The 24,059-nt window shown below is 36.2% G+C and overlaps 1 protein-coding gene across 4 annotated transcripts in view; it reads right to left on the bottom strand.

Annotated features, from left to right (window-relative positions):
• The window catches only part of BCKDHB (branched chain keto acid dehydrogenase E1 subunit beta), a 205,007-nt gene that overhangs the window by 122,084 nt on the left and 58,864 nt on the right, over nucleotides 1-24,059 (bottom strand). For 2 of the 4 annotated variants that reach the window (XM_045498874.1, XM_045498875.1), the window contains exons 7-8: nucleotides 17,801-17,898; nucleotides 15,627-15,737 (exon numbers count right to left, since the gene is read on the bottom strand). In XM_045498874.1, the coding sequence (XP_045354830.1) occupies nucleotides 15,627-15,737; nucleotides 17,801-17,898 (209 nt within the window). Of the gene's footprint in view, nucleotides 1-11,622; nucleotides 11,703-12,566; nucleotides 12,652-15,626; nucleotides 15,738-17,800; nucleotides 17,899-24,059 lie in introns of those variants that run through there. The other 2 variants (XR_006717361.1, XR_006717360.1) reach the window with 2 other exon arrangements.

Below are 24,059 nucleotides of genomic sequence, written 5' to 3'. Positions count from 1 at the left end.
TTTTATGAATTTTGCCCTTAACTCCATAACTCAGCAGGTTCACTTCTTCCTGACTCTAGTTACAAACCCTTCCTTCCTCTAGTAACAAAGCTGTGTATGTTTTAAGAGATCTGCCTAACCTTCTTTTTTCCACAGACCCTGTTATTTTTGATACTTGTTTACAATTCAGGCCTTTTCAGAAATGAATAAAGTATTATAGCCAAAATACTTGTACAGTGCAGTTTCTTAGAGATATGGAAGTAGCCATCAGAACAAAATAGAGAAGTGGTTAAAAGTGGCTGGTTTGGGGTGGACCTAGAAACAGGGATGGAAAATGTTGCTTTGCATTATATGCTCCATTAAACTGTATGTGTTATTGACATGTTAATGTATGACTTTAATTTTTTTTTAATCTCTTCTATTACACACAGAAAAAGGGGGGAAACAGGAAAAACTAATAATGATGTTATTCACAATATCAACAGAAATGCAAAAAATACTGAAAAAGAAACTTAAAATGTGTAATAACTACTTAAAAAAACATGTAACTTAAAGATATAAAAGAAAACAGGCAGGGTGCCTGGGTGGCTCAGTCGGTTAAGCATTATACTTCGGCTCAGGTCATGATCTCCCAATCCATAGGCTCAAGCCTCGAATGGTGCTCTGTGCTGACCACTCAGAGCCTGGAGCCTGCTTCAGATTCTGTGTCTCCCTTTCTCTTTCTGTCCTTCCCCCACTCATGCTCTGTCTGTCTGTCTGTCTGTCTCTCTCTCTAATAAATAAACATAAGAAAGAAAGAAAGAAAGAAAGAAAGAAAGAAAGAAAGAAAGAAAGAAAGAAAGAAAGGAAGGAAGGAAGGAAGGAAGGAAGGAAGGAAGGAAGGAAGGAAGGAAGGAAGGAAGGAAGGAGGGAAGGAAGGAAGAAGGAAAGAAAACAAACAGGGGGTGCCAGGGTGGCTCAGACGGTTAAGCGTCCAACTTCAGCTCAGTTCATGGTCTTGCTGCTTGTGGGTTCGAGTCCCACATTGGGCTCTGTGCTGACAGCTCAGAGCCTAGAGCCTGCATCAGATTCTGTGTCTCCTCTCCCTCTGCCCCTCCCCTGCTCACACTCTGTCTCTGTCTCTCAAAAATAAATAAACATTAAAAAAAAAGAAAACATAAACAGAGAGAAAACCAAATTCCTGTAAGAAAAGCAACAAAAGTGTGTGACAGAGAATGTATGTATTTGGAAGGGCTGACTATCTATGACAGATAAGAGCAGTTTCAATTTTGGAGTAGATAAATTATAGAGGCAAATGGTATTATTCCCCAATTTTATTTTTTAAGAAACTTTGTAGATCACAGTTTCAATAGAGTTTTAAGTTAAATTATAACAGCTAGACACTGCAAAACTAGAGTGTTATAATAGAAAAGGCAAGGCAAACTTACCAATTATAGTATAAATGCTACAATTTCCTAAGTGTAAGTACCAGTTTAATGGCCATCCAAAAAAAAAAAAAAAAAAAAAGAAGAAGAAGAAGAAGAAGAAAAAGCCAACGAATGTAGATTTCTTACATTACACCGAAAATGTTCAACTAAGAACACAAAGTACCTATGAGCTTTTTTCACTATGAAATGAGGTAATGGATTTCTTTCTTTTCACTGCTATTCTTAACAGCGAAAGCAAATAGTTTCAACAAAATAAAATCTTGAGTGAAACTCAAATAATTTAAGTGTATAAGGGGACACATCAAATAGGATTAGAAATGGAAAAATGTAATTATAAAATTTAATCTTGCTCTCTCCAGTTCATGTAGAAAGGAAAATAATAATGCCAAATGAAATGAAATATGGTAATGTGATTTACGAGGTATATACAGTATTCAGGAATGTTATATTCTTTAAAAAATGTTACACAGGTGGGCAAATGTGAAAGAAAATTCTTGAAATGTTATAAAATATTTGCAAGCTCAAGTTTCGAAGCTTTTCATCAGCAAAACTCAAATGATACTTTCTAAAGCATGAAGTTAGATAATTGTAAAATAACTATCCTAACATGAGGCATGGTTATACTATGAAAATGTCAGCATGCCAGGATTGAAGACCTAAGATTGAACTGCAGTTCTGCTACTTATTAGCCAAGTGACTTCCGGAGGTTTCTATGCTTTCTGAGACACAGTTTCCTCATTTCTAAAATGCGAATAGAAATTCTTAGCCTAGAGAATGGAAATGACTACATCAGAACACAACAGTTCTGACAGAAAGCCCAGCATAAAATAAACAGAAACTACCCCTCCCCATAAATACATTTCTATTGCCAATATCGTCTATACTTGCAAGTTACATACAAATTATAGCATCAATCACAGTTGTTTCATCACATCTGAAAAATATTTACAAATTCTGCTCAAACTCTGCTTGAGAAGATGCATGCTTCTCAAAGGCAAAGGCTAAGAGCCCAGTGATCTCATCAGCTTTGTGACCCAGATGGAGCAAGTTACTCTACCTTCTCCAAACCTAGTTTTTTCACCTATAAATAATGACACTGGTGTCTAATTAGCAAAACTGTTGTGAATACTAAAGGAGGTATGCACAAAATATGTTGTTTTAAACTCTTATTTACCATCCATTCGCCAGGCACTATGTTAAAACTTGTTCTATTACGTATATTATACAAAGTTAGATCAGACCCCAGTTATTATCTTAATCTTTCTCAAAACATGTCTAAAACATAAGTCTTACCAAAAATAGACCACGTAGCAGGGGTGATACTTTCAGGGTATTTTTTCCTACAGAAATTACCACTTTCTCCTTTAATTTCTTTCACTGAAAAACTGAATTATTATTACATTATTATCATTACATTTTGTGCTATTTTTGAAATGTAATAAGATCATTCAACAAATATTTACTGAGTATCTTCTCTATGCTGTACACTCTTCGAAATTCTGAAGGATACAGTAATAAAATTCACAAAACTCCCCTGCCCTCATGGAACTCAGAGGAATCTTCCAAGAGCCACCATGCAGGACAGTAGATGTAGAAGTCACATCCCAAATATAGCATCCAAGAACCTAGAACTCTCTCCAGTTAGCACAACTAACTAGTTGTGGTCATGACAAAGAAAATCCTATAGGAACGAGGAGCTGGCAAAGGTGGACCCAAGTTCCAAATGGTCAGCCTTCCTATTTTGGAACAGAACAACTGTTCTTATCAGACAGGGTGACCTTGCCCTCCCTGTCTGCATTCCTGGCAAGGTCAACCCACATCCAGAATAATTCCAAACTAAAAATGATAATTTCATTACTCCTAAAGGAAAGCATTTAATTTTTACCCCAGACAATATTAAGTCTAAAAAAAGATTTTTGAATCATTTCTTAAATAGATTTTTGATATTAGAAGCTTATTATAGTCATGAAAGGAATCTACAAAATGTTAAAATTATTTATAGTCTACATCAGAAAAATATATACCACTCTCAATAATTAAACACAACATGGTAAATCAGTAACACTTTTAAACCTAAATATCCTTGCCGTGTCAAACAGACATATCATGTGGACATATTCTTGATTACATGTGTTTACAAAAAGCTTATTTAGAGAGTGAAAAAGAAGAGCAGAGGGAGGTTCCTAATTTGTTTTCAGCCTAACAGATCATCAGTTCTGATAAACACATTAAAGAAAACATTTGGGTTAGATTATAATATGTGTTCCAGGCAAAAAAAAAAAATGCTCTCATACTATTTATTCAGAACTACAACATAAAATATGCTTAATTTACAATGACAGAGCCAGGCCCCACTATGGAAGCCTGGTTTCCATGAAACTTGGCTTAAGAGAGGCCTCTAGTGGATATAGGTAATCATTAGCTTTTCTTCCCACCCCAGCCCCCACACTCTAGTATTGCTCTAGTTCTCATTCATTCTCAGATTCTCTCTCTCCCCTATACCTCACAAACTAAAATCCTCAAGCCAAAGAGCTTGTATTCAATCAGTGAATTATTCAATCAAGTCCAAGAAATCAAGTAAAAACAATGTATATAACAGGTAGTACTAAACCATTGTAGATTCTCTAAAGACAAATTCTCCAACTGCCCCATAAAACCAATTTAGAGCCATTCAGTACAAAGTATACACCCTAAATATTACCTTGCTAGTGTTGACAATCTTAATAAAAATGAAATCTAAGGTAATCTAAAATCAACCCTATGAAAATAAAAATAAACTCAAAGGCTACAAAATTACAATTAAAGTCATAAAATATAACCCTTATGAGTTTATCTTGATCTTCAATGGTAATATGAGTCTGCCGAAACTGTTTTGCACTATTCACAAATACACTAACACCAGGTACAGATATAGAGAGCAAGCAAACTTGGTTCTTTATATACAAATGATTAGACACACCCAAATGACCAAGGTTTAACTTCTTCCCAGTTCTGCTCCTGTAATAAACCTTTCCTTTCTTATTGAAGGACTCAGCTCCCAGAACCTCCTGCCGTGACCCCAGCTGCTAATCTCAGAACCTGCCTTACCTTTATCCATGGTCCCAATTTGTTCTTTTTTTTTTTTTAACGTTTGAGAGAGAGAGAGAGAGAGAGAGAGAGAGAGAGAGAGCGGGAGTGATGGAGGGGCAGAGAGAGAGGGAGAGAGAATCCCAAGCAGGCTCTGAGCTGTCAGCACAGAGTCCCACATGGGGCTCGAACTCACGAAAGCTGAGATCATGACCTGAGCTGAGATCAAGAGTCAGATGTTTAACCAACTGAGCCACCCAGGCACCTCACCAGGGAGGTCATTTAAAGGAAGAATGGAGGGGCGCCTGGGTGGCGCAGTCGGTTAAGCGTCCGACTTCAGCCAGGTCACGATCTCGCGGTCCGTGAGTTCGAGCCCCGCGTCGGGCTCTGGGCTGATGGCTCAGAGCCTGGAGCCTGTTTCTGATTCTGTGTCTCCCTCTCTCTCTGCCCCTCCCCCGTTCATGCTCTGTCTCTCTCTGTCCCAAAAATAAATAAACGTTGAAAAAAAAAAATTAAAAAAAAAATAAAGGAAGAATGGAAAGAGCTGGAGTGCAAGGACAGGAGAAGAGGATGTTAAATCCTCCCTCCTGACTATAGTCACTTCCTCAGGCTACAGTGCAATTACTTCCAGCTGCTATCTCACATTATAGTATCATAGAGGCCTTGCCCTGCTCCTAAGATGCCCCCAAAATACTAAGACTACAGATACCTCAACATGAAGCCAAAGAACAACCATTTGCACCGATGGGCACATCACCACCTTTCGGGGTGGAAAGGGAAAAGAGAGGGAAAGCAAGAGAGGTAGAGAGAAGAGCAAACAGGTAGGGAGGAAGTTCCTGTCTACACCATTTCTAAAATTTAAAAACGTAATGACCCATCCCCTGAGTACCTCTGAAAAAGATTACTTTGGGGGAGAGGGGAAAGCGGTGAGGCCTTGAGACAGTGTGTTGTACCAGTCTGTTTGAACCGACAAAACCCCTCATAGGAAGCAGTGCATAATAGCTGTGACAGATGTTAAAAGTCACAGATCACTCCTGAGACCAGTAGAAAGGCCAAAGGGAACAGGCCCAGGCTGAACTCTTCCAGCTCTAAATTCCATAACAATGACCCACCTGCAAAGCAGGCAAGGAAATAAGAGGAGAAAGGTTCTGAAAAGCCCAAATTAGTATCATAAGGTTTGAAGAGTAAAGCATGTGTTCTTGATTCATGAGAAATCATTACAGGCCTTCCCTGGCCAATGTACAAGTCTCAGTTATAAAGTCTTGTCATCTGGATCCCATGCACAGCTGGTGATGATATGATAGCAAAAGATAAAAGAATACTTAAATTTAAAAAGGCTTAAAACCATGAAATTAAGCATAGAAATATATCCATGAAGTAAACAACCATATACCTTAATGAATGTAAATGTCTTAACACAGTGTAACAACTCATGTTTGTTTGGACTAAATTATTTTCAAAAGATGAAATTATATACATTATGTTTTCCTTGAGAAAGTATAAGTGAAAAGGTTTTGAAAATATTGACATGCCAAAGGTTAAGTAGTTTTGAAAGCTGCTACACAGAAATAGTGACTCTCATCTATGCAGAAAATTATAAGAACACATTTCTCAGAAATTACAGATAACTGAGGTTAAGTATAGTCAATTTCACTTTGATTTTTAGAATAAATTGGTCCTATTATAATGAGAATTCAAATGATAATTTGTATATACCATTATGAAAAATGGACAACGGTCAAGAAAAATAAAACAAATTAAAACTAAGGTCAAACTAAAACTTAAAAATAAACGCTTCAGCTTAAAATAAAAATTTTTAAGTTTATGTATTTATTTTGAGAGATAGTGTGCACATGCTCATGAGCCGGGGAGGGGCAGAGAGAGAGAGGAAGAAAATCCCAAGCAGGCTCAGCACAGGTCAGCCCAGAGCCCGACACAGGCTTTGAACTCACCAACTGTGAGATCATGACCTGAGCCTAAATCAAGAGTCAGTCACTTAACCGACTGAGCCACTGAAGCGCCCTGACATAGATTTATTCATAAAGCAATATTTTAGAGTTACTTTTTACGCATTTATATAAGCAACAAAAATAAGAAAAAGTACCAAAATCAAAACATTTCAATAGTAAACAGTTTTCATAGCATATTATCAAACTTTCTTTTGCTGATACTCGTATTAATTCCACAGCAAATATCTACTGAACACCAAACCTATGCCAGGCCTTTTTTCAGGTACTGAGAATTCAACAGTGACCCAGCAGACAAAAGCCCCTACCCTCACAGAACTTACCTGCTAATGGGGGAAGAAAATAGTATAAATAGTATAAATAGTATAAATAATAAAGTTAATCTCTCTAGAAAAAAAAAAGGAAGAAGGGGTAAAAGGGAGTCTTGGTAAAAGGGATGGGATCTAATATTAAGTAAGCAGGTCAAAGAAGGCTTGAATGAGAAAATGGTATTTGAGTGGTCACCTAACACACTGGCTTGGCTGAGAGTCCATGAAGAGCATTTCCTGAAGGGCGGATGGATGATGGGGTGTGGAATGTGGTGAGACGAAGTAAAACCCTGTAGACTTTGCTAAGAAACTTGACCTTTCCACTAAATTTAATGGGAAACTACTGAGGCCATTTGAGACTAGAAGGGAAATGATGTGACTCACATTTGAAAGCATCAGTTCTGCCTTGGGCAAGTAAAGTGCAGAAGCAAGACAGTAGTTTGAGGCTATGGCCAAAACCCAGGTGAGAAATGCTCACAGTGTGGACCAGGATCAAGGGTAACAGCATCAGAGGTGATGGTCAGATTTCTGGACATATGATGTAGACAAGGCAGCAGGATCTGCTTTGGAATTGAATGTAGGCAGGCAAAACATGAAAGGGAGAGGAATAAAAAAAAAAGCCTCCAAGGAGTAAAGGCAAACCCTTATTTATTTAAATAATTAGCAGAATTTAATCTTCAACTAAAGTAATGCATGTCAAAGCTCTGTGTCAGAGCTCTTCTCTTCTCCATAAACATATGGAAATCACCCAACACCTTATAAATTGTCATTTTTCTTTTCTTTTTTGCACTGTTATGTAGTTGATTCTATGTTGAATGACAATATTATTCTTGAATCCTGAGTTTCTTTCAAAGACTGTCATCAAGTGCTTATTATCCATAGGCAGCATCTCTGAATTTCTACACATTAAAACAAAAGCAACAACAACAACAACAAACTTCATTTCAAGCTGGACAGCACCTCACACCTAACTCTATGCCTGGCCATTGTTTGTTTGTTTGTTTTTTTAACTTGTAGCTCGCTTTTTAACTCACTTTGAATGTGGTCTGTATCTCAGCAGGAAAGTCCACTCAAGCCCTCAACACTTAATCATGGTTCTTATACCTGGGGAGCTTGGGAAGAACAGCTCTACTTAGGGGTATGGGTTTCTGGCTGAATAACGGAAAAAACTCCTCCTGGTCAGAGCACACCAAAGCTCTAAGTCTATAAAAAGCTAACTAATGGCAGCACAGCAGTCCATCTTCACTCCAATACAACGCGGTAACTACTATAACCTTGTAACATATCTTGACTTATGGTATGTGCGTCGGTTGCTTGCATCTTCTCTAATTTCTCTGAATAATATTTTGTGATTTTCTGTGTAAAGCTGTTACATATGCATCACTCAATTTCTCCCTAGATGTTTGATTCTTTGATATTTTTGCAAAATGTTTTCAATTTATTTTCTATTTGTTGCTGGTACATAAAAATACAATTATTGTATATTGACCTTGTTTCCAGGGGTGTTGGTACACTTAATTCTAATAATTTGCCTACCGATTCTTGTAGATCTTCCTACATACAAATCACATTATCTATGAATACTAAGTTTTACTTCTTCCCAATCCATATGATCTTTGTATCTCTTGCGTTTATGTATGGGCATCCTTGTTGCATTCCTGGATCTCAATGGGAAAGTGGTCAAAATTTCACTAGGAAATATAATTTTCACTGCAGGCTTTTTATAGCTCTTCATAGCTACGAGATAAAGTTATCCTTTATCATATTAATAGAATTCCATTCTATTTCTAGGCTACTAAGAAATTTTCATTATGAACGGATATTGACTTTTAACAAATGTTTTTCTGTATTATGAAGATCATCAGGATTGTTTTTCCCATTTTCTGTTCATGTGGGAAATTGCATCAACCACTGTGTGAATGTTTATGAATGTCAAACACCCTTTGAATACTTGAAATAAACCCTCAGCTTTGTCTCTTGATATATGGCTGGATTTGACTTTCCAATATTTTGTTTCAGATTTTTACATCTACATTCTTAAGAAAAAATTGTCTATTATTTTGCTTTATATACTGTCAGAAACAGGTTTGATATGAATATTAAGCCAGCCTTATAAAAAGAATGTGGAAGTTTTTCCTCTTGTTCTATTTTCTGTAAGAATTTGTATAAGAATTGTGTTTTAAAGAATTCACCAGTAAAGCCCTATGAGTCTAGGGTTTTCCTTATATAAGCATTAATAAAAATGGATTAAATTTCTTTGATATATGACTATTGAGATTACCTAATTATTATTTTGAAAACATTATATTTTTGCAGGAGTCTGTCCATTTCACCCAAACTTATTTGTAAAATTATTCATGATATCCTCTCAATATCTTTCTATTGTCTGTATTCTCTGCTTCTTCATACCTGATATTTGTCATTTGTTTTTGTCCTATTTTTTTCATTAGTCTTCCTAAAGGTTTATCAAGTACATTAATCTATTCAAAGATCTAAATTTTACTTTATTAAGCTTCTCTATTGTACATTTTCTATTTTACTGATTTCTACTTTTTATCACTACATTTATTCCATTTTCTCTAGGTTTGATTATCTTTCTGGAATGGAAATTCAGATCATTAATTTTTTTGTTCTTATCCCTGTTTTCTAAATATATGTATTTGCACAGTCATACTGTTCTGTCTGAGCATGGCTTTAGCTGAATCTTGAAATTTTTGATATGTAATAACTTCATAACACTTCAGTTCAGTATTTTTCTAATTTCTATTGCAGTTTACAAACCATGATTCAAACGTAAATTATTTAATTTGTAAAAAGTTGAGGCTTTTCTCGTATTTTTTATTTCAATTTCTAACTGAATTCCACTGTTCAAACATACTCTAAATGACTTCAAACTTCAGAGGTTTAGCATTTTATGTTTATGTCCTAGCATTTGGTTGGTTTTGATAAATGTTCCATATTCAATCGAACTAGGCATATTGTGGTGATCATTTCATAAGGGATATGAATATTGAATCACTATGTTGTACACCAGAAACTAATACTATATGTCAATTATTCTTCAGTGGAAAAAAGAATTATTCCTTATATAGTTGAGTACACAATTAGGACAAGTTTAACTCTTCAGATCTTCTATATACTTACTGATATTATCTGCTTGTTTGATCAGTTTTTTAAGAAGGGTGTCAAAGTCTCCCACTATGATTGTGGATATGTCTACATCTCCTTTTAGTGTTGTGTTTTCTTTTGCTTTGTGTATTTTGAAACTATGCTGTTGAGGACATAATAGATTTAAGATTGTGACATCTTCAAGGTAGATTGATTCCTTTAGTGTTATGAAATGTTCTTTATTTCTAGTAACACATCTTGCCTTAAAAGCTTTATCTGAAATTTGTATGGCTATACCAGCGGTCTTTTTTCCATCCCTTTCAAACTTTCTGTGTCCTTATATTTAAAGTATCTCTCTTAAGCTACACACTGGTGTTATTGATTGATTGATTGATTGATTTTTTTTTTTAAAGAGAGAGAATGAGTGGGGGAGAAGGGCAGAGGGAAAGAGAGAATGTCAAGCAGGCTCCATGCTCAGCACAGAGCCTGACACGGAGCTTGATCCCATCAACCTAGGATCATGACCCAAACCAAAATCAAGAGTTGGACGCTCAACTGACTGAGCCACCTAGGTGCCCTATATTGGTGTTATTTTTTAATGAGGTTTTTAATGAAGGCTTTTATTAGATTTAGTCCATTTGTGTTTACTTACTTACATACTTGGGTTTATATCTATCCTCTGTTTTCTATGGACACACCTCTTTTGCTTTTTAGGTTTTTGGGTTTTTTTTTTTTTAATATATATTTTCCTTTCTTTTAGTTTAACCAAATATTTCTATTAATCTATAGTTCCCTTTTTAATTTGCTGGAAATACACCTTCAATATTATTTCAGTTGTTAATCCGGAGGTTACAACATGCATCCCTAACTTAATGTAATCTGATAAAAATTTTACATTTAATAATCCTAGAACAATGGAATATTTTAACTTCATGTAAGCCCCATTCTGTCTTCAAGGATCATTTTCCTTCTGCCTAAAGAACTCCCTTGTAGTATTTCTTCTAGTGAAAACGTGCTGGTGATTAATTCTCTCAATTTATACTTGTCTAAAGTATTTTTTACTTCATTTTAATTTTAAGAGTATATTGTCACTGGGTATAGAATGTTAGGTTGGCATCCTCAGCAAGTTAAGATGTCATCCCATTGTGTACATGTGTGGGTTTTTTTTTTTAATACATCGTTAGAGGTTCACAAATCCTCTTGACTATAGTGATGTCCTGAAAGTTTCATGAGAAATACCTCTTATATTGTTTCTGACCAATTCATTCTCTCTTTTCCTTCTGGAATTCAAATCATATATGGGACAGATCCTTTGACCAGATCCCCAATGTGTTTTATGTTCCCTTCTGTTTTAGTCTATTTTATTTTCCCCCAATCAATCAAACTGTGCTTGAGTTTAAACATTTTCTATATACTTGCCTTCTAGTTCATTAATACTATCATGTTCTAAGTCCAATAACTTTATAAACGCATCCACTGAGTTCTTATTGACAAATATTTCTTTGGTTCTAAAATGTTCTCTCTCTCTCTTTCTCTCTCTCTCTCTCTCTCTCTCTCACACACACACACACACACACACACACACACACACACACAACCAACCCTCTAGGATTATTCTCCACACTCCTACCTCTTTTGTTCCTTTTCTTCCTCTATGTTCCTAAACATAAATAAGTCCTTGTCTGCTAACTCCAGTATCTGGATCACCTGTGTTTCTGCTTTCTATTGTTTGTGTTTTTTCTTGGTTTTGAATCAAATGGTCCTGTCTCTTCATATACTTAGTAATTTTTTATTGAATGCAGATTCATAGAGGTTCCAGATGATGGGAGGACTGTTTCCTCATTCTGCTGGGCAGACAGAGCATAAGGTAAGTTACATTAATCCAGGAAAGGAACTGAGAGGGGGTGAGACTGTGCTGCGGACTGGGGAAGCTGTGATCTACTTCCGGTTTGATTCATATCCTAAGACCTGACTCCACAGCTTTCAACTGAGAGTATGATTGGTCTTTGACACTTTAGTCTCCAGTGATGGCTTGGCCTTTTAGGTATTTATTTTCTGCTTAGTGCCCACCATACACAGGTTTAAAATTTGGCAAATATCTTTAATGGAAGACTAACTGTGTATTTAACACATACACACACAATCCCACCAAGTTTCCCATTCTGTCATTGCAACCCAATCAAATATGGAGTCTATACACCTGGATTCTCAATTTCTAGTTGAAACTTACTTGGCAGGTGCCCCCAAGTAAAAAGAGTCCATTTGCCACTCACTTCAGGGCCTTCAACTCTCCTCACTGATGTTCTCCCCCACCCCACTCATACCCCAAATCCTCGGGGTAGGTCTTGGTCTCCTAGGCAACTCAAAACTCAGGAATTTTTATTCTGCTTTTTAGAGGTTTCCAGCTTAGCCCTTTAATATCAGGTTCAGAATTAAATAAATGAACTACGGTTCTTAGATCTACTCAGGTCTCCAATTTTGTAGCTCCCCTGAGCAACATTCAAAAACTCTGCTGCTTTCTGTCCCCAAGCAATTTTTCAAAATTATAACTTCCAAACAATGCTTCAAGGCTTAAGCAAAAAGTAGGACTATGTTTTTAAAAATGCAGTTAAATTCAGACTTCATTAACCAATTCCTCAACTGTCCCAGAGTCATTTTACTATGCTTAGTGTGCTAATGTGTATTTTCAATAAGGATTTTTTTTTTTTTACCTTTAATAGGCTTTTCTTGATTAGGTTTTCCAAAAAGATGCATTTTGGTGCTGAGCTTAACATGTCATGAACAGGGTTGAGGGATCTGATTTTATCATAAGACAAAAAAAAAAAAAAAAAGATAAAACAGCACTAACTGAAAGAGATAATAAACATAAATTTTGATTACTATGGAATTCATAAAGAAAAACTTAACTCTAGTTAAACAACAACAACAAAAGCCTCACTTTTAATGAGGTTTAGCTATAGGGCCCTCTTGTTAAAGTTATCTCCAAATCCTAGAAAGATGCCAAGTATCAAAACTTTCCTTTGATACATGAAAGGAAAAAATAAGATCACCATGACCAGCAGGGAAGAGAGTCAAAGAACCCAAAGTAATCAAGATATGACAAGCTGGCTTTCACTGTCCTAACTGGAGGGTCATCAACCAGACAATGGCAAGATGAAAGCACCCGAACACAAGACTACAGTGAGGATGCTGGCGACTCAGAGGTTTGATGCATCACCTTCTCATTGCAGCAGAGGTCTCTAGTCTCCTCTTTCATCTTTTCCAATAGTAAAGAGCCCTAAGGAAATAGGACCTACATTCCAGGACCATACAAAGGTGCAACCAGTAGATTTAATAAAAGGAGGAGGGGGAGTTCCACACAAGCAAATGATGTAGAGAGAAATATAAACAAATAATTTCCCCCTTCTTTTTCCTCTCTCTTCATTACCTTCCCAATTATCAGCTTGGAGTGTTGTTACATTTGTGTTTTGCCATAAGCTGCTACAAACTCTGTTTGGACATATAAAAATGTAAATAAAGTTTAAAAGTACTTGTCCTACCCATATATCAGTACCCCCACTGTACCATAACAAAACATTATATTCCCATACAAAAGCACCTTTCACTTTATAAATATAAACTCCAAGAATAAGTGAGGTACAGTTGCAAAAAAAGAAGCCCATTCTGGGGCAAAGGCTATCAGTTCCAGCTTTCCATGATTTGGAACAGCTGGCTACTTAAAAGAAAACCCAGCATCTGACTCGATTTGAAAAAGCCTAAAGAAGCATTACTTTCATGCAGTTACGAATAATTCAACCTAAAATACTGCCCTGAATGATGGAAGCTACAAATATAAAGACTTAGAATATTGTTGAAACCATTTGTAACCATGTCCAGTGTTTAGATGATGTCAAGTGAGTCCACGGAACATTTACTATAACAAATCTTAAATCTTTCATTAAATTATAAAACAATCTTTACCTAAATATAACCTATGCTGTACTTTTACATCAGTAGTAGTTGCAGATTTTTTTTCACGTGACTAACCTAAGAAACAGCCTATAAACCTAGGAGAATGCTAAACTTCTTTAAAAATAATAAATGTTTGGGAATGCAAGCTGGTGCAACCACTCTGGAAAACAGTATGGAGGTTACTCAAAAAACTAAAAATAGAACTACCCTACAACCCAGCAATTGTACTACTAGGCATTTATCCACAGGATACAGGTGTGCTGTTTCAAAGGGACCCATGCACCCCCATGCTTCAAGGGGGTTGATAGCAGCACTATCAATAATAGCCAAAGTATGGAAAGAGCCCAAATGTCCATTGATGGATGAATGGATAAAGATGTGGTATATATATATACACACACCACACACAATGGAGTATTAGTCGGCAATCAAAAAGAATGAAATCTTGCCATTTGCAACGTGGATGGAACTGGAGGGTATTATGCTAAGTGAAATTAGTCAGTCAGAGAAAGACAAATGTCATATGACTTCACTCATATGATGACTTTAAGATACAAAACAGATGAACTAAGGGAAGGGAAGTAAAAATAATATAAAAAGAGGGAGGCGGACAAAACAGAAGAGACTCATAAATATGGAGAACAAACTGAGGGTTGCTGGAGGGGTTGTGGGGGGGGGGATGGGCTAAATAGGTAAGGGGCATTAAGGAATCTACTGAAATCATTGTTTCACTATATGCTAACTAATTTGAATATAAATTTTAAAAAATAAAAAATAAAATATAAAAAAAAGTGTTTTTTGTTTCCTAGAAAATAATCTTCTAGGAACTTGTCTTACTTAATTTTATATGTCTATTAGAACACTCACTAATGTAGGTACTCAATAAATGCTGTGAAATAAATTGGTAAAAAAAAAAATCAAGATACGTAAACCAGCCTCTGCAGAATTAAATTTCTGGCTTAACTTTTAATAATTTGTGGTCATTTCCCTCCTTCTTTGTCTTATACATATATTTTAAGAATACTTCTAATAATAAAAAATTTTAATATTCCTTAAAAAAATAAATGTAAAATACCCTCAGTCTTATGACTCACTTGTTATAACAGTAAATCAAGGAAAAGTAATATATGCAACATTACCTAAACTTTAGTAGATACTACCATCACATAAAAAAAAGGGCTTAATGTTCCTTACATACCACAGTGGGAATGTTTATCTGTACGTTAATATGAAAGATATCAGTTATAGCCAAGTAAACGGGAACCGAACTGTATTCTTGAGAAGGGACTACCAAGCGGTTGCTTAGACAGAAAACTAAGAGCAGCCAGAATCCCACAACATAACATTTAAACTGTGATTCACAGTATTAAGACCGTGCAAAGAGGGGTTTTTTTGGTTTGGTTTTGTTTTGAACATAATCCATCTCCATCTCTTTTGGAGAGGAGATAATGAAAATTTAGCCAAACCATTTAGCAGACTATATTAAACTATGCTTATCAAATCCTAAGTAGTTCAAGTGATAAATAGTTAAAAACACAGGTGACTTCCAACATACCTGAAATGCTCCTATTTGCACTACTCCAGTTTTGTAATATTTTAAACAGAGAACTATGGAAGGGAAAAACTGTCAAGTGATTGGTTTCCTTGAGCATTAAACTGATTATACACCACATGCTTCTGTCACGGTGTAAATTTTTAAAGTTTTCAATCAGATGGAAGTGCTCATGAAGCTCAAAATTTCAAAACAATTCTTTGCAAACTGCCAGTAAATATTCCCCAAGAGTTTAAGGAAATGACACTCTATCAAACTATGTTCATACCTTGCAAACTGTATCCATGTCCCAAGGTAGTATGGTCTTCAGATCAATGACTTCACAAGACACTCCAAGCTTTTCTTGAGCCATGGAAGCCACCTCTCGCATGACATGAACCTGAAATAAAAACAGCAGAGAATAACTACAGAGATTGAGACCTGAAAAACTAACTGAATTCTGATATCATTAATAGAAACAGTGTTTAAAGTCAGAGAAACTGATTTTCATGAAGAATTAAATGTCTTAGACATGTAGAACCCCATGTTCTACCAAAATAATCAAACACAGATATCTAGAAAACGGTTGGAAAGATGTTCTCAAAGAAAAGGAGAGCAGTCATTGATAGAGACATTGATTCTAAAGATATCAGCATACAGAAGGTAAAGTCACAGGAGTAGGTTGAGTTTCTAGAGAGGGCATGAGGAAGGAGAAGCAAAGGGAAGATTGTGGAACCCTGTAGGTGACCAACATTTAAGGGGAAAATGGCGAAGGAGGAGCTCACTTGAAAGAAAGAAAGAAAGAAAGAAAGAAAGAAAGAAAGAAAGAAAGAAAGAAAGAAAGAAAACAACAACAACAACAACAAACACGAAGAAAACTCAGGAGACAATATCTCCCAGAAACTAAAGAAGAAAGTGTTTCATAAAAACAGCAGCCAGTATCATACACCATAGCAATATGGGATAAGGGTTGGATTTAATCATTAGAAAATTAGGAATGTTAGCAGAAATAATTGTAGTAAATTAGTGGGAACAGAACTCATAGGTACAAGAACATAAGGAAGTTAAAGAATTAAATATAGGTAGTAGAAAATGGTTGTTCAAGTTTAGTGATAAAAGAAAGGAGGAGATGTACTGGTATTTAAGGGAAAAGCAGGGTAGAGAAAAGGTATTTTTTAGATAGAGAAGAAATATACACCTTTTTAAATTTTTTGCAATGTTTACTTATTTTTGAGACAGAGAGAGACAGAGCACAAGCAGGGGAAGGGCAGAAAGAGAGGGAGACACAGAATCCAAAGCGGGCTCCAGGTTCCAAGCTGTCAGCACAGAGCCTGATGCGGGGGCTTGAACTCAGGAACTGTGAGATCATGACCTGAGCCGAAGTTGGACGCTTAACCGACTGAGCCACCCAGGCGCCCCTAAGAAATATACACCTTGTTAATAAAAGGGACGTGGAAAGAAGAAACTGAAGATGCAAAAGAGAGAAGGGACTAGCTGGTAAGTTACAGACCTGGAGAAGGTAAAAGAGAATATAATCTGAAAGATTTGTAGAGGTAGGTATAAAAACCAGACACCTCTTCTTTTGAGTACAAAGAGAAAGAAGAAAGGAGTGGCAGCAGACATGGAAGGTATGAGGAAAAAGCAAGTTATAGGCCGTAGTATCCAATACACTAACTTCCCTATTACAAAGAGAGGCAAGGATGCATGCTGCGTGAAAGGGATACAGATACAAGATTTTCCCACTGGAGGTAAGAAACCAGGAGGACTGGCTCTCCAAGCCAAACATCGAGTGGAGAGGAGAGTAGGAGGTTGTGGTATTACAAATGATTTCTATTATTTTCATTATTTAATGTTGCACCAAATTTTCTAAAAATAAGTATTTCCTTTACACAGCAGAAAGAAAAATGGACCATTTCTTTAAAAGAAGGAGAGAGAAAAGTCAAAGATAGAAGTCTATGGCCAGAGGAGCAAAGAGTCCTGAGTTTCAAAGTCTGGAGGCAGGGCAGCATGACAAGCACTGGGAAAATGGAGACAGATCAGAATTGAGGCTCGCTGGAACAGAGGAAGGTATAGAACTCGGACGCTGGATCACTAGATGTCCCACGTGGCCAGCTACATAATCACATGAGATGGCAGCAGATGTGATGAAAAAGACACCAGGTCAAGTGCAGAAGCCAGAGTGAGTGATGTATAATATGTGCCTCAAAAGAAACAGTTTTGAATTAATCTATTTGCATAAACTCAACAGATTTTAATGGTTTTACCACATTCATATATATTTTTATATAACTGAATAGGCACCTCACTTTCAACCAGAAATCAATACCAAATACAGATGTAGCACAAGCAAGACTAAAATTTGAGACAGAAGAAAAACACTTTAAATTTTTATAGTATCAGGATTAAAAATGAGAGCTTCCAAGCACAATATGGACATTATTGGTTCTTATAAATGTTACTGACCTGAGTGCCCCAGGCAACTAGAGTAACATCACTCCCTTCCTGTATGACTTCAGCCTGGGACAGGGGGATGTGGTATGGTTCTACAGGAACCTGTTCAACTGAATATGTAACGGGGGAAAAAAATAAAAAGTTATTTTTTTTTCATGTGGCACTTGTGCATAAGAGAATATAAGAATTTCATTGTGGCAAAGCTTTATTTTACTCTTCCCCCAAATTCCCTAAGTTATTTAAAACAGAAATAGCATTTATTATATGGCTCCATGACATCACTACACATAGGAAAAAGTACAATGTAAATGTATAAAATATATCAGCTATCCTGTAACAGAAGAAGGACTTTGGATAAAAACTAATCAAATCTTACTTAAAGTTAGGGCTTTGGTCAACAATGTGTCAATATATGTGTCAACTGTAATAAATATGCCATACTAATAGGAGACGTTAATAATACAGAAAACTACATGTGGTGTGTATGGGAACTCTCCTGTACTATCTCCACACCTTTTCTGTAAATCTAAAACCATTCTAAAAAAAAATGTTAACATGTCTGCTAAAACTTGATCAGACTGAAATAAGTTCTCAGACAAGTTTTCTATCAAGAAGCAAATTTATGGGGGTTTGAAAAATGAAACATACATAGTAGGGCCAAATATTTAAACGTATTTTATTTTTGCGCCTTACATCTATGAACACTTCATCCATTATGGCAGCCGACAACACCCTAATTTTCAGAGCTGAATCCTGTAGATCTCGAAGAGATACGCTAAAACAGCTCTACCGGGCTAAAGGAAGCATAAGCCACTGGTATCCCAGAGAAAACTATTTCATGATTATTTCTGCCCAACCAAACACAAGCAATATAGAGTTGACTGAATTCAAGAGGAAATCATGAGGTGAATTTTTAAATGAAATTGGGTAGGAAGCTGATGGAATTGCCCCGTTAGGCTAGGATGCCGTCTTCAATTCCATGTGAGAGCAGTGAAACAGCAGAAGTGATGGGGAAAAATGTTCCCTTTTGTTGACTTTCCCCATAATCTTTCATCATTGTTGTTTTAATTTTTTTTTTTTTTAATTCAAAGAGCAAAGAAGAGTAAAAAAAAAAAAAAAAGGTTCCCTCTGAGCCCCAGTTAGTTCTTCCAACTCCACTGCCCAGAAGTAATCAATACCAACAACCTCCTGGGTGTCTGCAGGGGACAGCTTTCATTCTTTCTGTCATCCACGCTTCTTAATCCTCTTCCTAAATTGGGGAAATGCCCCATCTGATGAGGCAAGGCACTTTGTCCACTACAGAAGTAAGGTCCACATAGGCACTTTCCCAGCTTCCCTTGCAGCTAGGGCACAACATGTGGGCTCTGCCAATGAAAGGCAGACTCTGAAATGGAAGCTGATGACACAGAAGAGCAGCAAGTACCCAGAACTCATCCTAGAGTACGGGTAACAGTGGAGGCAGATCCAGCATTCAGATTCAGTGGTATCAATATTCAAGACTGCAGTTCCACATCCACCAATAGGTGCTGGGGCATCTTTGCAAAACCAGTTATGCGGTGGAATTTTGGGTATTGCTTTAGACATATGGCCTCTAAGCCTGGCTCTTAGGCACTGCAAAGACATCTCAGCTATCCATTATCCTTCAATAAATCTTTTCTGCTTTTATATTGGCCAGAGTTAATCTCGGCTTGAAAGTTAAGAACCATGACTGATTCAGTGTCTTTTCAGATATTTATAATAGTCAAGTATGCACACTTATCAACACATGTGAATCTTTTTTTCCACATATAGAATCACATTGTACACCCTGTTCAGAAGTCTTCTATCATCTATTTTTTCACATGGCAACATATCTTGGCCATGTTTTCATGTCAAAAATATAGATTTTACTTATAAATGATTTTTAAAAAACTACCAAATTTAGGGGCTCTGTGCTGACAGCTCAGGGCCTGGATCCTGCTTCAGATTCTGTGTCTCCTCCTGTCTCTGCCCCTCCCCCACTTGTGCTCTGTCTCTCGCTGTCTATCAAAAATAAATAAATGTAAAAATAAATAAATAAATAAATAAATACTACCAAATTTAATGGTACTATTCTCAGTGATGTGGAAAGTTTTTTCTTTTCTTTTTTTTTATATTTCCAATCCAATAACATTTCTATAATCAATGCCAGAGACAGAAATGAATATTTTTAAAATCACCAATACATTTAAACTATACACTAAAATCCACAAAACTACTCAAAGCAGATGACAATTAAGCTAACTAACAAACATGAGACACAAGCTGTGTTAGAAAACTCATAAGCAGGGACGCCTGGATGGCTCAGTTGGTTAAGCATCTAACTTTGGCTCACAGTTCGTGAGTTCAAGCCCCTGCATGGGGCTCTGTGCTAACAGCTCAGAGCCTGGAGCCTGCTTCAGATTCTGTGTCTACCCCTCTCTCTGCCTCTCCCCTGCTCATGCTCTGTCCATCTCTCTCAAAAATAAATAAACGTTAAAAAATTTTTTTAAACTCATAAGAATTAAAAGCATTTCTTTAAAAGTTCTTGTGTAGCACACAAATTATGTTGAGCCAGATACTTCCATCCACACCAGGAGTAGGCAAGTCAATTTTTATAAACAATATTTTACTGGAATACAGCTACATCCATTCATTTATATATTATCTATGGCTGTTTTTAACCTACAACAGCAGAATTGAGTAGTTACAAAAGATAGCATGGCCTATTGGCTAAAATTCTTACTACCTCTTCCTTTATAGAAAAAGTTTGCCAACCTCAATTCTAAACAGTGCTTTCAGAGGTTAATTCCAAACCATTTATTGACAGCTTAAATCCAGTATTTGATGGACAGATGAACCAACAGATATATGGCTGGATAAAGGAACACACAGAAGGAAGACACACATTCAACTGGAGTAGTATATTCTACTTAGCAGTTCTCAGTTGCTAAACCAAAGTGATGGTAGTTTGCTGATGATATCCAGCAAACTTGTGAAAGGTAGCACCATAGGCTCTTTGTCATCATCAAGTAGTCTTTCCTAGGACAGCAAGATCTACATCAATAGACAAGGCTTGAAGCCAGTACACACACTGTCTTTTCAGTGAGTCAGTGGCTGTCATTCAAGAGTCCCATCTTTCCCGCCTTTTATATCAGTTGCCAGCTGATTAGCAAATCCCTGGAACGCACAATTCTAATGGCTGGCACACTAAAAGAAGTGGGTTAGCATCTTGGCCCACTTCCTCTGAGAAATTGCCAGTGAGTGACTAACTGCTTCATTGTATTAAATAAATTACCCAGCATAATAAGACCTCATTACTTTAACACTTAATTAAGGAATGAGATGGCAAACAAGGCATTGTTCTCCATCAACAAAATCGTGCAGGGAATTATATTCAAGAAGAGTCTCATATTAATAACAACCAAAAAATCTACTAGAGTCACATAAATTTAATCCTGAGAGCAGGAGAATAAGAATACAATTTTAATATGTTTGTTTATTTAAATGTGGCACACAGGTCACTTAGAGGGTAAGCCGTAACTCACAAGTACCTTAGCTACCCCAATGTAAAAGATACTTACTCCAAGAGAAGGTTATTATTACAAATAAGCATTCTTGCATTCCTACCCCATGACTATGTGATTTTTGAAAGAGAACAGGTAAGAGGAGTTACAGCAGAAAACTTCAAGAACTGAAGAGCCCCTATACAGTCATATTACAGAATCCTGTTTTCATAGCAGTGGGACCAAATGAGACCATTCCATTTCGCCAAATGCTGATTACATTCAAATCGTAGCACTAATGAATATTCCAGACAAACCCTTCAATATCAGATATATATTAACAAAAATGTGTGACCCAGAAAAATAAGAACTCTAAAACCAAAATTAAAAAATGCAGTTTTTTGTTCAAATATCAGATTTTTAAAACATACATTGTAAATTCCATATATATGTTTCCTTTGTAATTGCAAATGCACTTACAGTCACATTACATATATACTTACAGACTCATGGCATGAATTAGCTCATGCCCACCCCAATTTTTTTTCCTCATCCTCCTACTTTTTTCCTTCTAATTTTCTTGTAATTTGTTTTGTCATCTTAAACACATTTTTAAAATAAGGCTGTATATAAATGTATATACTATGTATTATATATCTTTATTCATTTAATAGTTATTGTATAGCAATATATACAGGTATCACACAGCATACTGGAATATGAAATTAAAAGAGGCAGTCCCTGTCTTTGACAAGCACATACTCAACTGGGAGGTATAAAGATGGGAAGACACAATCAGCAAACAAAAACATGAGACAGTGGTAGGGATAAATTGTTCTAGGAATACAGAGGGAAGCAACAACCTGGTTGTAAGGATCAAGGAAGCGGTACCACCATGAAGGGCACAATTGACAGGGGTCTTGGAGATGATGGGAAAATACAGAGGGAATTCTATGTGGAAAGCAAAGATGTGTACAAAGAAATGGAGGTGTGAAGTTGTGTGTGTGTGTGTGTGTGTGTGTGTGTGCATCTACAAACACCAGTCAACACACATTTATGTGCTGTTTCAGGTAAAGGGGAAAGCTTTAAATTATATACCAAAGTCCCCAGGAAAACCTTTTCAATTCCTTCTGGCTTCATATATTAATAACACATGCAGAAAGTGTCTGCAAGAAATAATAACTCACTCTTAATGATGCAAGTTTCCCTGTGAGGCACAATATTACCATTACAGAGATAATAGGGTCATTTCTCTGCCCTGGCACTAATCTGCAGTAATGCTAGTTTCCTCACAAATGTGAAAGTCAGTAGGGCTTTATTCATGTTGCATTATACATGATGCAGTGATAAAACATAAATGTTCTTCTTAAAAAGAAATAGAGTATATTTCTAAAATGTTACTTCAATGCTGCCTGATTACTAACAACATATTGGAAATCTTCATACCTGAGAAAGTCTACCGAATTTGTCAGAATTTACAGTCTAATGGGAGAGGGTGGGAAAATTCACCCAACCAAGAACCCAATTCCCAACCCTGTCTGTGCATCTAACTAAATTGGTGATCTCTTACAAAGCATTGTAGTACTTTTATGCCCCAGTATCCCATCTGTAAACTGTGGAAAGCAGCATTTGTCTGTCGACCGTGTCATAAGGACAGAATGAGGACATATTAAGTTAATCACTGTGGTCATCCTTTCAGTTCTTAGGAAGAAGACAGTTTTACATTTGAAATAATTCAATGTCATTGTTATAGTCATTAAAACTATAAATTTTTCATTCTAGGAACGGTTATTCTTACTACTATTATCATTTGCTGTATAAAACTGATATTTAACCATCAACCAGTATCTCTGTATTATAATTATTATTTTTCCAAATAATCTTTCAGGTGAGGCTACTAATTATGATCACACTTTTAACAGTTTTCACTTCCATACCAACAACTCCTCCTAACACTGATGTTAAAGATAAGAAAATATATGAACAAGAAAACTAAGTGAATTTTTTTGGTATAATTGTAGTAATTATAGTAATTACTATAGTAATTATAGTAACTGTAGTAATTACTTTTAAATTATTCCCCAATTTTCCCATCATCTCTTCACCTCAAAATACTGAAAATCTAAAGATTAACAGTCTATATGAATAAGACCAAATCAATATACTGTTACCAATATTATTTGTCAATATGAGCTGTCCTTATAATAGTTGTCATAATATTACTATCTAATTAAAAGACAAAATTAACTTTTAATAAAGAATAATTAAGTACTAAACTTTTCATACTATTTTAACCGGTGGTGATTATTGGGAGCATGTGTGGACAGCATAGACTGATACAGTAAGTCTCAATATCAAGGGAGTAAGCCAGAGAAGTCTCTTAGAAGGGACAGTGATTGAAGATCACAGGCACATGATAACATAGGTCTTCACACCATAAGCATGTCAAGGTCTTACGGAGAACTAGAGTAAAAGGATTGCAGAAAAGTGAGAAAGCAGATGAACTAGAGCAAGTAGAGAAAACCACAAAAAAAGATAGATCCTGAAGAATGAATATAATCAGATGCACAAAAGAAAAAGGTTGGCATTCTAAGCAGTAGGGTAGTATATACAAATAACAGAAAAGTCAAAACAAGCAAGCTGAGAACACCATCATGTGTTATCACAACGTGATGCTCTGAGAAGGGCACAGCATCACTTCAGGGGTATCCTTGCCCAAATATCTACATAACCTGAACTTAATCATGAAGAAACATCAGACAAACTGA

Source organism: Leopardus geoffroyi, chromosome B2 (genome assembly GCF_018350155.1).
Source record: "Leopardus geoffroyi isolate Oge1 chromosome B2, O.geoffroyi_Oge1_pat1.0, whole genome shotgun sequence".
NCBI lineage: Eukaryota > Metazoa > Chordata > Mammalia > Carnivora > Felidae > Leopardus > Leopardus geoffroyi.
Note: the sequence above shows the minus strand (reverse complement) of the source record. Positions and strands in the feature narration are given on the sequence as shown.